The following is a 12,162-nucleotide window of genomic DNA, read 5'->3' on the forward strand; positions in this document are numbered from 1 at the left end:
CACAGAGCTATCAAAGTCCAAAGTTCATCCATTTTAGCTGTCAGGCCTCTTCCATGAAAATAAGTGCACTTTGGTCCAACAGGTTTTCTTTGCTCCTGGCCATTCTCGTGTTGGTCAGTCCATTCAACTTGCTGTCACTGACTTCTGCATCACTTTCTGGTCTCTTATTTTCCTCCCTGAAGCTTGGCATCCTCTGCTAAAGGGGCTTGTCTGGTTCATTCTGGGGCAGCTCACTCACCTTTGGTCACTACCAGATAGGCAGCTCTCACCTATGGTTCCAAGTAGCTGCAAGAGTGGCCACACCCCAGTACACCACTTTGACAGCTGGGTCTCATATCTGTGAGGTAGGGACATGGCTGTCCTAGCAGGTGAAGTCAGTTCTTAGCAGACAAGATGGATAGGATCAACAGTGAGATCTAATGGCCAGGAAAACTTTACAGAGTGCAAACTGCATGACAAGGCACAGAGGTCACAGTCATCCACTGCACTCAAGGAAGATACCAACTGTGACAAATACTCCTACCACATTTCAATCTCTCCTGCATGTTTCTGACTGTCATCAGATATAACAGACAACCAATAGCACTAGAAAATCTGCCTGCCAGAATATTGCCAGGAATTGAGTAGTAAGATTATGCTTCACCTGAGGCATTGGTGAGACCATATACTGATTTGATCTATTTGAAGGAAGTAACAATTAGTAGTTCAGAGGAACTGAAGCTGGAATGAGAAGATTGTCTGACAAAGAAAGATTGAACCAATTAAGCTTATACTTGCTTAAGTATATTACAGAGAGATGATTTGAGAGACTGAATGTGAGAAGTCTAGAACAGCAACTTGGAGGTGGGATGTCATTGCTTAAAAATAAGTAGTCACCAAGAATGAGAATTCTTCTCCCCCCCCCCAAAAAAAACAGATCATACACTTAAGGAACTTAGGACCTTTTAATATTTAAGGCAGAGGTGGACCAACTTGATAGATAAGAGGGTTAGAAAGTACTGCAGGTGGAAAGGAACATGGCATTGAGGTTACAAATCCGATCCACCAAGGATTTATTGAATGGAAAGGCAGGTTTAAGGGGGCAGGTGGTGTACTCTGGTTCCTAACCTGTACAAAAATGTTGATATTAACCAGGTTTTGGAAGGGGAGGAACTCTGCCCATGACTCTCTACAGAGGCACACTGGGCTGGTGGACACAGGGTAGCCCATGGGAGGTTTGGAGCAATAGGTGTGAAGTGGAAGCACTGATCCAATACCCCGCTTCTCTAACCAAACCACTAACCTCAAACACCTCCCTGATTTGCTGCAGATTCAGGAGGTATTCCCAGTGGTGAAAAGATCATGCTATAGCCAGTTACCTAGTTAACTACATCCTTGTACCTTTCTTTAAGTTGAAGACAGTGGTTTTGGACCAGAGGCAATTGCTCTTGAACTTTATCTGGAATTCTACCCAATTTGTCTTTAATACTGCCTTGTAGATCTTGAACAAGACCTCTTGAACACACAACAAACACAAAGTGGTAAATATTTAACATAATGTGTTAACTTCCTTCCATGTTTAAATTCAAACCTATTCTTCTGAATTCATATACCATGGGTGACATGGTTAAGCTGGTATTTAATGCTCATCCCCAATGTCCAATGGGATTCCCAGTACTAATACCAGGTGAACCAAGATGGCCACTACAGCTGTTAAGATGGAAGCAAAAGGTAACCAATTCTGTTCAGATAAGCTATTAATGTTAAAAGACAAGCAGAAATTAAAATAATTTCAAATTTATTTATTCCACAAAACAATTCAAGACAGAACAATTCATTCTACCTTAAACCAGTTGAAAACTGATTGGAATTAACAAATAATCTAATCATAATTTTTGGCTTAGCATCAAAGTAACTGAGATGATTTATTTTGCATTTTAATCCAAAAAGGTACAAATGCACCAACAGTCAATTATCAGACAAGGTGGAGATCCTTGGCCACAAGACTAGCGGTGATTGGATGCATGATGGGTTTGTTTTTCAGAAAGGTATCAATTGCTTGCTGACGGGCCTTCTCAAAGTTGTACAAATCCCTGTAACATTCATTTAATAACAAAGGTAATATTAATTAAACATGTAAACAGAAAAAGTACAGCACTTTAATCTTAGCATTTAGTTTCATCCTAGGTTTTATACAAACACAAACAAATACAACACTCATTATATTGAAGGAGAGGTCTACCCCCTCTGACAATAAAATTCAAACTAGGTTTTACAATTGAAGGTTTTCTGACCACTGATAATTGTATTGGGATTAAAAACATTGTGGCCATTGCTGTCAATTCAGCATCAAAAATAAGAGGTGCACACCACATATTCAAATTTATTAGTTAAATAGAAGGAAGACACTTGCATTTCATACCGTGTTTACTTTGATATATCATTAAATTGTAGAAAATAAAACTAAATATTTTTCAATTCCACACAAAAATATTGCTAAATGACCCACTTTGTCAATTTAACTATTTGCATTTGCTGCATAATTATGTTTTTTTTTAAACATTTAAATCCTCAAGCCTTATACTTGTATCTCCCCCCTTCCAACCTGCACCCAACAATACCTGAACAGCTGGTCCCAAGCAGTTCACATGGACTATTCTGGCTCCTCTCCCTTTTTGGATTTCAAGGAGCATCATCCCACTTTCATACTTCCATGTAACCCAGACCTCTACCTTCCATAATCATTCCAGTAAATCTCAACTGTTCCCCTTAAGACCACTAAAGCATGGTGGCAAAGACAAGATAACTTAGTTTTAGAAAGATGCATTACTTCCTTGCTCTTACACTCTATAAGACCTCTGCTTATGATGTAAAAGAGCACACTTTTTTTATTTTCTCCAACAGCTATGGCATTTTTAACCATGCAAGTCCATATCCCTTTACATTTTTATACCCCTTTTAGAAATGTCTCTCTCATTTTATCAGAATTGTGACATATCTTGGCATTAAATTTCATAGACCAACCATCCAACTATTGACATCATGCTGACAATACCTCTGCAAAGTCTTTGACTATCCTGACAATTCACTGGGCCTGCAGATTTTGCCAGAATCATCTGGATATTCAGAAATTATGCTCCATACACAATCAGTGATCCTTGAGGAACTCCCCTCCAGCCGGAAAAAGAACCTTCACTACTACTGTACCACAAATTTAAATGCAGTAATACAACCAAAGATGTATATACCTACTAATTAAGCATATATTAAAAATTTACACAGCAACTAATTGTCAAACTAAAAGTACCTGTAAAGAGGACGAGTGAACTTCATTCTGCCTTGCACAGTAACCATTTCCAAAGCAAGAGGAATGGCCTTCTCCCACTGACTCCGGAGGCATAATCGCAGCCACCTTGCATTGAAAAAAGAATGTTTTCAAAACAATTCCAGTAATTACTAAAAACATCATTCAGTTTAAACAGCAAAATGACATGATGCTGTTATGGGGAGATGGCATGTATAAGATTTAGGCAGTTCAGCTCAGATCAGATAGTCTGCTCTTGTGGTGTAAATTCAAGGGTCTAATCTTGATGAATCAATTTAATTCAATTCAGACCTCATTTTGTGTAATATAAATTACAAAACAATGCAGATTCAATGTTTACACTTCTAATCTAGGCCATTTTCCTCTGTTTAAGTTATTGTACAAATACTGTGGCCACATTAGGTCTGATGACAAGAATTCAGTAGCAAGCGACTTTCTAAAGCCTTTCCATTTTTGATGAAACACAAGTCAGGAATGTAACTGGATAATACATCTTGCTTGAATGCATGTACAGTGACATGCAAAAGTTTGGGCACCCCGTCAAAATTTGTTACTGTGAATAGCCAAACAAGTAAAAAAAAACCTGATTTCCAAAAGGCACAAAGTTAAAGATGACACATTTCTTTAATATTTTAAGCAAGATTACTTTTTTAATTTCCATCTTTTACAGTTTCAAAATAATAAGAAAGGAAAAGGGCCTAAAGCATAAGTTTGGGCACCCTTAGTAACACCCCCTTTGGCGAGTATCACAGCTTGTAAACACTTCCTGTAGCCAGCTAAGAGTCTTTCAATTCTTGTTTGGGGGATTTTCACCAATTCTTCCTTGCAAAAGGCTTCTAGTTCTGTGAGATTCTTGGGCCGTCTTGCATGCACTGCTCTTTTGAGGTCTATCCACAGATTTTTGATGATGTTTAGGTTAGGGGACTATGAGGGCCATGGCAAAACCTTCAGCTTGCACCTCTTGAGGTAGTCCATTATCGATTTTGAGTTGTGTTTAGGATCATTATACTGCTGTAGAAGCCATTCTCTTTTCATCTTAAGCTTTTTTTTTCTTTACAGATGTTGTGATGTTTGCTTCCAGAACTTGCTGGTATTTAATTGAATTCATTCTTCCCTCTACCAGAGAAATGTTCCCCGTGCCACTGGCTGCAACACAAACCCAAAGCATGATCGATCCACCCCGTGCTTAACAGTTGGAGAGGTGTTCTTTTCATGAAATTCTGCACCCTTTTTTCTCCAAACATACCTTTGCTCATTGCGGCCAAAAAGTTCTATTTTAACTTCATCAGTCCACAGGACTGGTTTTCAAAATGCATCAGGCTTGTTTAGGTGTTCCCTTGCAAACTTCTGACGCTGAATTTTGTGGTGAGGGCGCAGGAAAGGTTTTTTTCTGATGACTCTTCCATGAAGGTCATATTTGTGTAGGTGTTGCTGCACAACAGAACAGTGCACCACCACTCCAGAGTCTGCTAAATCTTCATGAAGGTCTTTTGTAGTCAAATGGAGGTTTTGATTTGCCTTTCTAGCAATCCTACAAGCAGATCTTTTGGAAAGTTTTCTTGGTCTTCCAACTTGACCTCCACCGTTCCTGTTAACTGCCATTTCTTAATTACATTATGAACTGAGGAAACGGCTACCTGAAAACACACTACTATCTACTTACATTGACTTTTCAAACTTCCGCTAATGCCCCACCTCCCCTTCGTACACCATCCATTATTTATTTATATACACACATTTTTTCTCTCTCTCCTTTTTCTCCCTCTGTCCCTCTCACTATACCCCTTGCCCATCCTCTGGACTTCCCCCCTTCCCCTTTTCTTTCTCCCTAGGCCTCCTGTCCCATGATTCTCTCATATCCCTTTTGCCAATCAACTGTCCAGCTCATGGCTCCATCACTCCCCCTCCTGTCTTCTCCTATCATTTCGGATCTCCCCCTCCCACTTTCAAATCTCTTACTAGCTCTTCTTTCAGTTAGTCCTGATGAAGGGTCTCGGCCCAAAATATCGACTGTACCTCTTCCTAGAGATGCTGTCTGGCCTGCTGCGTTTACCAGCAACTTTTATGTGTGTTGCTTTTACTATCCTCTATATTCTTGGCTAGCTTACCTTCGTACCTCATCTTATCTCCCCGTATTGCCTTTTCAGTTATCTTCTGTTGCTCCTTAAAAGTCTCCCAATCCTCTGGCTTCCCGCTCATTCTTGCTATGTTATACTTCCTCTTATTTTTATACTGTCCTTGACTTCCCTTATCATCCACAGTCGCCCCTTACTCCCCTTAGAATCTTTCTTCCTCTTTGGAATGAACTGATCCTGCACCTTCTGTATTATTCCCAGAAATACCTGCCATTGTTGTTCCACTGTCATCCCTGCTGGGGTATCTTTCCAGTCAACTTTGGCCAGCTGCTACCTCATGGATCCATAGTCCCCTTTGTTCAACTGTAATACTGACACTTCCGATTCTCCCTTCTCCCTCTCAATTAAAACTTATCATATTATGGTCACTACCTCCTAATGGCTCCTTTACCTTGAGTTCCCTTATCAAATCTGACTCATTACGCAACACTAAATCCAGAATTGCCTTCTCCCTGGTAGGCTCTAATACAAGCTGCTCTAAGAATCCATCTCTGAGGCTCTCCACAAACTCCCTTTCTTGAGGTCCAGTACCAACCTGATTTTCCCAGTCTACTCACATGTTGAAATCCCCCCATAACAACCGTAGAATTACCTTTGTGACATGCCAATTTTAACTCTTGATTTAACTTGCACCCTATATCCAGGCTACTGTTTGGGGGCCTGTAGATAACTCCCATTAGGGTCTTTTTGCCCTTACAGTTTCTCTTTTTTTTTTAAATCTTTTTATTGAGTAAGTATACAAAAAAGGTAAGCCATATAAACATTAATACAATGTTAAAGTATAATAAAATTCCAAAAGATAACAATACCAAAAAGAAAATACTACAAACAATGTAATTTAAGCATAAGAAACCAAGATAACATAATAGTATACTAGATTTTATATATATCAATGGAAAAAAAGAAAAAAAAAACCCCAAAAAAAAGCCCACCGTGCAACTAACTAAAAGCAAAGCAAAGCAATGGGCTAACTTGAAACCAAACAGAGTTAAACTTAAAATCACGTCCTCAATCCCGACCTCCATTAAAACAGTGAAGAGAAAACAAGAAGGGTAAATATTACATTAAATGAAAATATCGAATAAAAGGTCCCCAAATCTGTTCAAATTTAAATGAAGAATCATAAAGGTTACTTCTAATTTTCTCCAGATTCAAACATAAAATCGTCTGAGAAAACCAAAAAAAGGTAGTTGGAGCATTAAGCTCTTTCCAATGTTGTAAAATACATCTTTTCGCCATTAAAGTAAGAAATGCAATCATTCTACGGGCTGAAGGGGAAAGATTACTAGAAATTTTAGGTAGTCCAAAGATAGCAGTAATAGGGTGAGGAGAGATATCTATATTTAATACCTTAGAAATAATATTGAAAATATCTCTCCAAAAAGTTTCCAAAGTAGGGCAAGACCAAAACATATGAGTTAAAGAGGCTATCTGCCCCGAACATCTATCACAGAAAGGATTAATATGCGAGTAAAAACGCGCTAACTTATCTTTGGACATATGTGCTCTATGAACCACTTTAAATTGAATTAGGGAATGTTTAGCACAAATAGAGGAAGTATTAACTAATTGTAAAATCTGCCCCCAATCATCCACAGAAATGGTAAGCCCCAATTCCTGTTCCCAATCTACCCTAATCTTATCAAATGGAGCTTTCCTAAGTTTCATAATAATATTATAAATCATAGCCGATGCACCTTTCTGACATGGATTAAGGTTAATTATCGAATCTAAAATATATATAGGAGGAAGCATTGGAAAGGAAGTAAGTATAGTACTTAGGAAATTTCTAACTTGTAAATATCTAAAAAAATGTATTCTTGATAAGTTATATTTGTTAGATAATTGTTCAAAAGACATAAGGGAACCATCTAAAAATAAATCCAAAAACCGTAAAATACCCTTAGTCTTCCAAGTTTGAAAAGCGCGATCCGTAAAAGAGGGAGGAAAAAATATGTTACCTAAAATAGGAATCGCTAACCCGAATTGATTAAGATCAAAAAATTTTCTGAATTGAAACCAAATGCGCAAAGCATATTTAACTATCGGGTTAGAGACCTGCTTAAGACGTTTCGAATCAAAAGGAAGAGAGGAACCTAAAATAGAACCAAGTGTATAACCCTGAACAGATTGTAATTCCAATGCTACCCATTTAGGAATAAATAGTATGTCCCGATCAAGTAACCAAAATTTCATATGTCGAATATTAATAGCCCAATAATAAAATCTAAAGTTAGGTAATGCTAAACCTCCATCTCTCTTAGCTTTCTGTAAATGTATTTTACCCAGTCTCGGATTCTTGTTCTGCCAAATAAATGAAGAAATTTTAGAGTCAACTTTATCAAAAAAAGATTTAGGAACGAAAATTGGTAATGCCTGAAACACATATAAAAATTTTGGCAAAAAAAACATCTTAACTGCATTAATACGACCAATCAAAGTTAAATATAAGGGAAACCATTTAGATGAAAGTTGAGTAATATGGTCTATTAATGGTAAAAAGTTAGTCTTAAATAAATCTTTATGTTTACAAGTAATTTTAATCCCAAGATATGAAAAGTAATTATTAATCAATTTAAATGGAAATTTATAATATAAGGGAAGATGTTTATTAATCGGAAAAAGTTCACTCTTACTAAGATTTAATTTATAACCTGAGAAAAGACCAAATTGTGCTAATAACTCTAAAACAGCAGGAATGGATCTCTCAGGATTAGAAATATATAAAAGTAAATCATCAGCATAGAGTGATAATTTATGGGACTTTAATCCCCGAGTTATCCCAGTAATATTTAAAGATTCTCGAATAGCAATTGCAAGAGGTTCTAATGCAATATCAAATAATAGGGGACTAAGAGGACAGCCTTGTCGAGTACCACGAAAGAGAGGAAAAAAAGGTGAGTTTAAGGAGTTAGTACGAACCGAGGCTACAGGGGAATAATATAACAGTTTAATCCAGGATATAAATTTCAAGCTAAAATTAAACATTTCAAGCACCTTAAATAAATAAGGCCATTCTACTCTATCAAAAGCTTTCTCGGCATCTAAAGAAATAACACACTCAGGAACATTTTGTGAGGGAGTATAAACGATATTTAACAATGTACGAATATTATAAAAAGAGTAACGACCTTTAATAAAACCCGTTTGGTCTTCCGAAATAATAGAAGGAAGTACTTTTTCTAGTCTATTTGCTAATAACTTAGAAAAAACTTTAGAATCAACATTTAATAAAGATATTGGTCTATAAGATGCACATTGAGCAGGGTCTTTATCCTTCTTTAGTATTAAAGAAATTGATGCTCTATTAAAAGATTCCGGAAGTTTACCAAGTTTCAAAGAAGCCTCAAAAACCTTATAGAGCCAAGGAATCAATAAAGAAGCAAAACATTTATAAAATTCAACGGTAAACCCATCAGGGCCAGGAGCTTTCCCCAGATTCATAGAAAAAATAACATTCTTAATCTCATCCATTGTAATGGAAGTATCTAATAAAGAAGACATATCCTGTGAAATCAGAGGGAAGTCTAACTTATCTAAAAAATCATTCATATATTTAGAATCTCGAGGAGACTCTGATTGGTATAAAGAAGAATAAAAATCACAAAAGGTTTGATTAATCCCCACATGATCCAATATCAATCGATCATTTTGGTTATAAATCTGATTGATTTGAGATTTAACATAATTAGATTTCAATTGATTAGCCAGCAGCTTGCCAATTTTATCACTGTGAACATAAAAATCACTTCTTGTTTTCTTTAATTGGTTTACAATCGAGGACGAGAGTAGTAAACTGTGTTCCATTTGAAGTTCAGTTCTTTGTTTGTATAGCTCCTCAGAAGGAGCCATAACATATTTCTTATCAATTTCTTTAATCTTGTCCACAATTACCATCTCCTCCTGCTTCTGTTTCTTCCTCAAAGCAACGGAATACGAAATAATCTGACCCCGAATATAGGCTTTAAAAGTGTCCCAAAGAGTGTTAACCGAAATATCTTCTGTATGGTTAATTGTAAAAAAAAGCTCAATCTGTTCATTCATAAAATTAACAAAGTCCGAGTCCTGAAGCAACAGCGAATTAAAACGCCATTGTCTATTGTTTGGTATATTGGCCATAATTTTAATAGAAAGCTTAAGTGGAGCATGATCCGAAATGGTTATAGAATCATAATCACATTTAATCACTGAAGAAATGAGACGAGAATCAATGAAAAAATAATCAATTCTTGAATAGGAATGATGAACATGTGAAAAGAAGGAAAAATCTTTTTCCTGAGGATGCAGAAAACGCCAAATGTCCGTCGACCCAGAATCAGAAAGGAAAAAATTAATCAAATTTGCAGATTTATTAGGTAAAGTCCGTAAAGGAGCCGAACGGTCCAAAGCTGGAGATAAACAGGTATTAAGATCTCCGCCCCAAATCAATGAAAACTCGTTCAAATTCGGAAACTGATCAAACAATGATTTATAAAATTCCGGACAATCCATATTAGGAGCATAAACATTAACCAAAACTACTTTTTTATTAAATAATAAACCACTAACCAATAAAAATCTACCATTCGGATCAGAGATAATATCCTGTTGTATAAAAGTAACTGAGGAGTCTATAAAGATAGAGACGCCTCGAATCTTAGCATTGGAGTTCGAATGAAATTGTTGTCCCTTCCAAAATTTGAAAAAACGTAGTCTGTCCCCCCTCCGTACATGGGTCTCTTGTAAAAATAAAATTTGTGCTTTAAGTCTCCGGAACACTTTAAAAACTTTTTTCCTTTTAATAGGATGATTAAGACCATTAGTATTCCAGGAGACAAAATTAATAATAGACTCCATAAATCCTAAAGTCAACCCATAACAAGGAGGATTGACAATAGGCGCGACCCACAGACCCGGAGAGGAAACAGAACATACAAAAGATACCGGGGAAAAGGACGTAACCAATACTTCAATAATGTATATAGCCCAAAGAGAAACAAACTAAAACGTGAAGCCCCTCCCACCGCCCCCCACCCCAGGACCCCAAGGCGAAATCTAAAGCAGACCCGCCAGAAAGAAGCAAGCGCTAAAACTACCCCCATGACTTCCGGTATACGCTCCCTAAAAAAAAAGGTATAAATATGAAAAGGATCAGCTAATTGTAAAACAGTAAAAAATAAGTAAAAAAAAGTTAGCTCAATTAAAATACACACAGAACAGAACAAAAGCCGGAAAGTATATATTAAAAAAAACCACAATAAACCTCAAACTCATGAATAGACACAGCAACAAAAAAAAATAGGATTATTAACATAAAATGATTATAAAAAGCAAAACAGAATAAAATTTAAAAAAAACTACAAAATTTAAGGCCGCACAGGAAATACGTAAGATGACAAAAGGGAAGTAACCACCCAGAATCCCCTGGGAAAAGAAAGAAATGACGCAGTTAAAAAGAAAGTTTAGCAGCCATATTAAGAAATCGAAAGTAAACTTTTCTGCCCAAATAGGGCACAGAAAAGTTAAAACCAACCAATTCACAGCCTCCGATCAACGGAGAAAATTAAAAAAAGGCAATTAAGATGTTGAAGATGAAAGTTGATCCAGATAACTCTGGGCATCCGATGGAGAATCAAAAAAACGAAGAGCTCCATCTAACATGCGAATCCTTAGACGTGCAGGGTACAGCAGCGCTGGTCTTAAATCCATCTTATAGAATTCCGACATCACGGATCTGTAACGGACCCGTTGGTCCCAGATTGGTTTACTGAAATCTTCCACGAATCGGAACTTAAGATCCGAAAAATCAATGAAACCTTTAGATCGAGCGAATCGAAACAGTCTCTCCTTATCTTGAAAGTAATGAAAACGTAAGATAACATGCCTAGGTCTATCTGACCTAGACGAGTATGATGGGATTCTGTGAACACGATCCAGTAGCGGTGGTTGGTCAGGAAATACAGTAGGGAATGCATCTTTTAAAAGTTGGGAGAAATATTTCATAGGGTTGTTAGCTTCCACGGCTTCCCTGACGCCAATCATTCGTAAATTCTGCCGTCGCATTCTAGATTCCAAGTCAGAGTTTTTAAAAGTCAAAAAGTCAAGTTTCTTCTTCATTACATTAATTGTTTCTTCGACTTTCCCCATCTTAAGCTCACTTTGTTGCGCGGATTTTTGAAGACCAGATATAGCCGACTGATGTTCCGCAATACATGTTTGCATCTTATCAATTAAATCGGCAATTTTCTGGAACTTAGTTGAGATTTCCATATGAATCAGGTCTTTAACAAAGCCCATAATTTCTGTACGAATCATCTCCCTAACAGAGGTTGAAATTTCCCTCTGAATTAACTCCGATATAGCTTCCAAAGTCACCGGTGATTCAGTCGGAGGGAGATCCGTAGCTTTCGGTTTAACCGGAGGTTTACCATCCTTGCCGTCTTTCCCGTTCTTAGACATAGCAGATCTAAGTTCCATCCAATTGTCAGAGAATTCAGTTTAATTCAAAGTATTGTAAAAATTGATGCCTTAATAGTTAATTAAAGTATAGCTGACCATAGAGAGAAAAAACTCAGAGGTAATGGAGCGAGTCAAGAACGCGACTTCACTCCATGAGCGCTACCGGAAGTCTCTCACAGTTTCTCAGCTCTATCCACACTAATTCTACATCTCCTGATTTTATGTCCCCCTCGCAAGTGACTGAATTTCATTCCTCACCAACACAGCCACCCCACCCCCTCTGCC

At 37.1% G+C, this 12,162-nt stretch overlaps 1 protein-coding gene across 1 annotated transcript in view; it reads right to left on the bottom strand.

Annotated features, from left to right (window-relative positions):
* Nucleotides 1-1,760: 1,760 nt before the first annotated feature.
* lta4h (leukotriene A4 hydrolase) overlaps nt 1,761-12,162 on the bottom strand; it is a 97,179-nt gene continuing 86,777 nt past the window's right edge. The window contains exons 18-19 of the mRNA XM_063072247.1: nt 3,287-3,391; nt 1,761-2,072 (exon numbers count right to left, since the gene is read on the bottom strand). Of these exons, the coding sequence (XP_062928317.1) occupies nt 1,955-2,072; nt 3,287-3,391 (223 nt within the window). The 3' untranslated portion in view covers nt 1,761-1,954. The remainder of the gene's footprint in view (nt 2,073-3,286; nt 3,392-12,162) is intronic.

This window comes from Mobula hypostoma, chromosome 20, assembly GCF_963921235.1.
Source record: "Mobula hypostoma chromosome 20, sMobHyp1.1, whole genome shotgun sequence".
NCBI lineage: Eukaryota > Metazoa > Chordata > Chondrichthyes > Myliobatiformes > Myliobatidae > Mobula > Mobula hypostoma.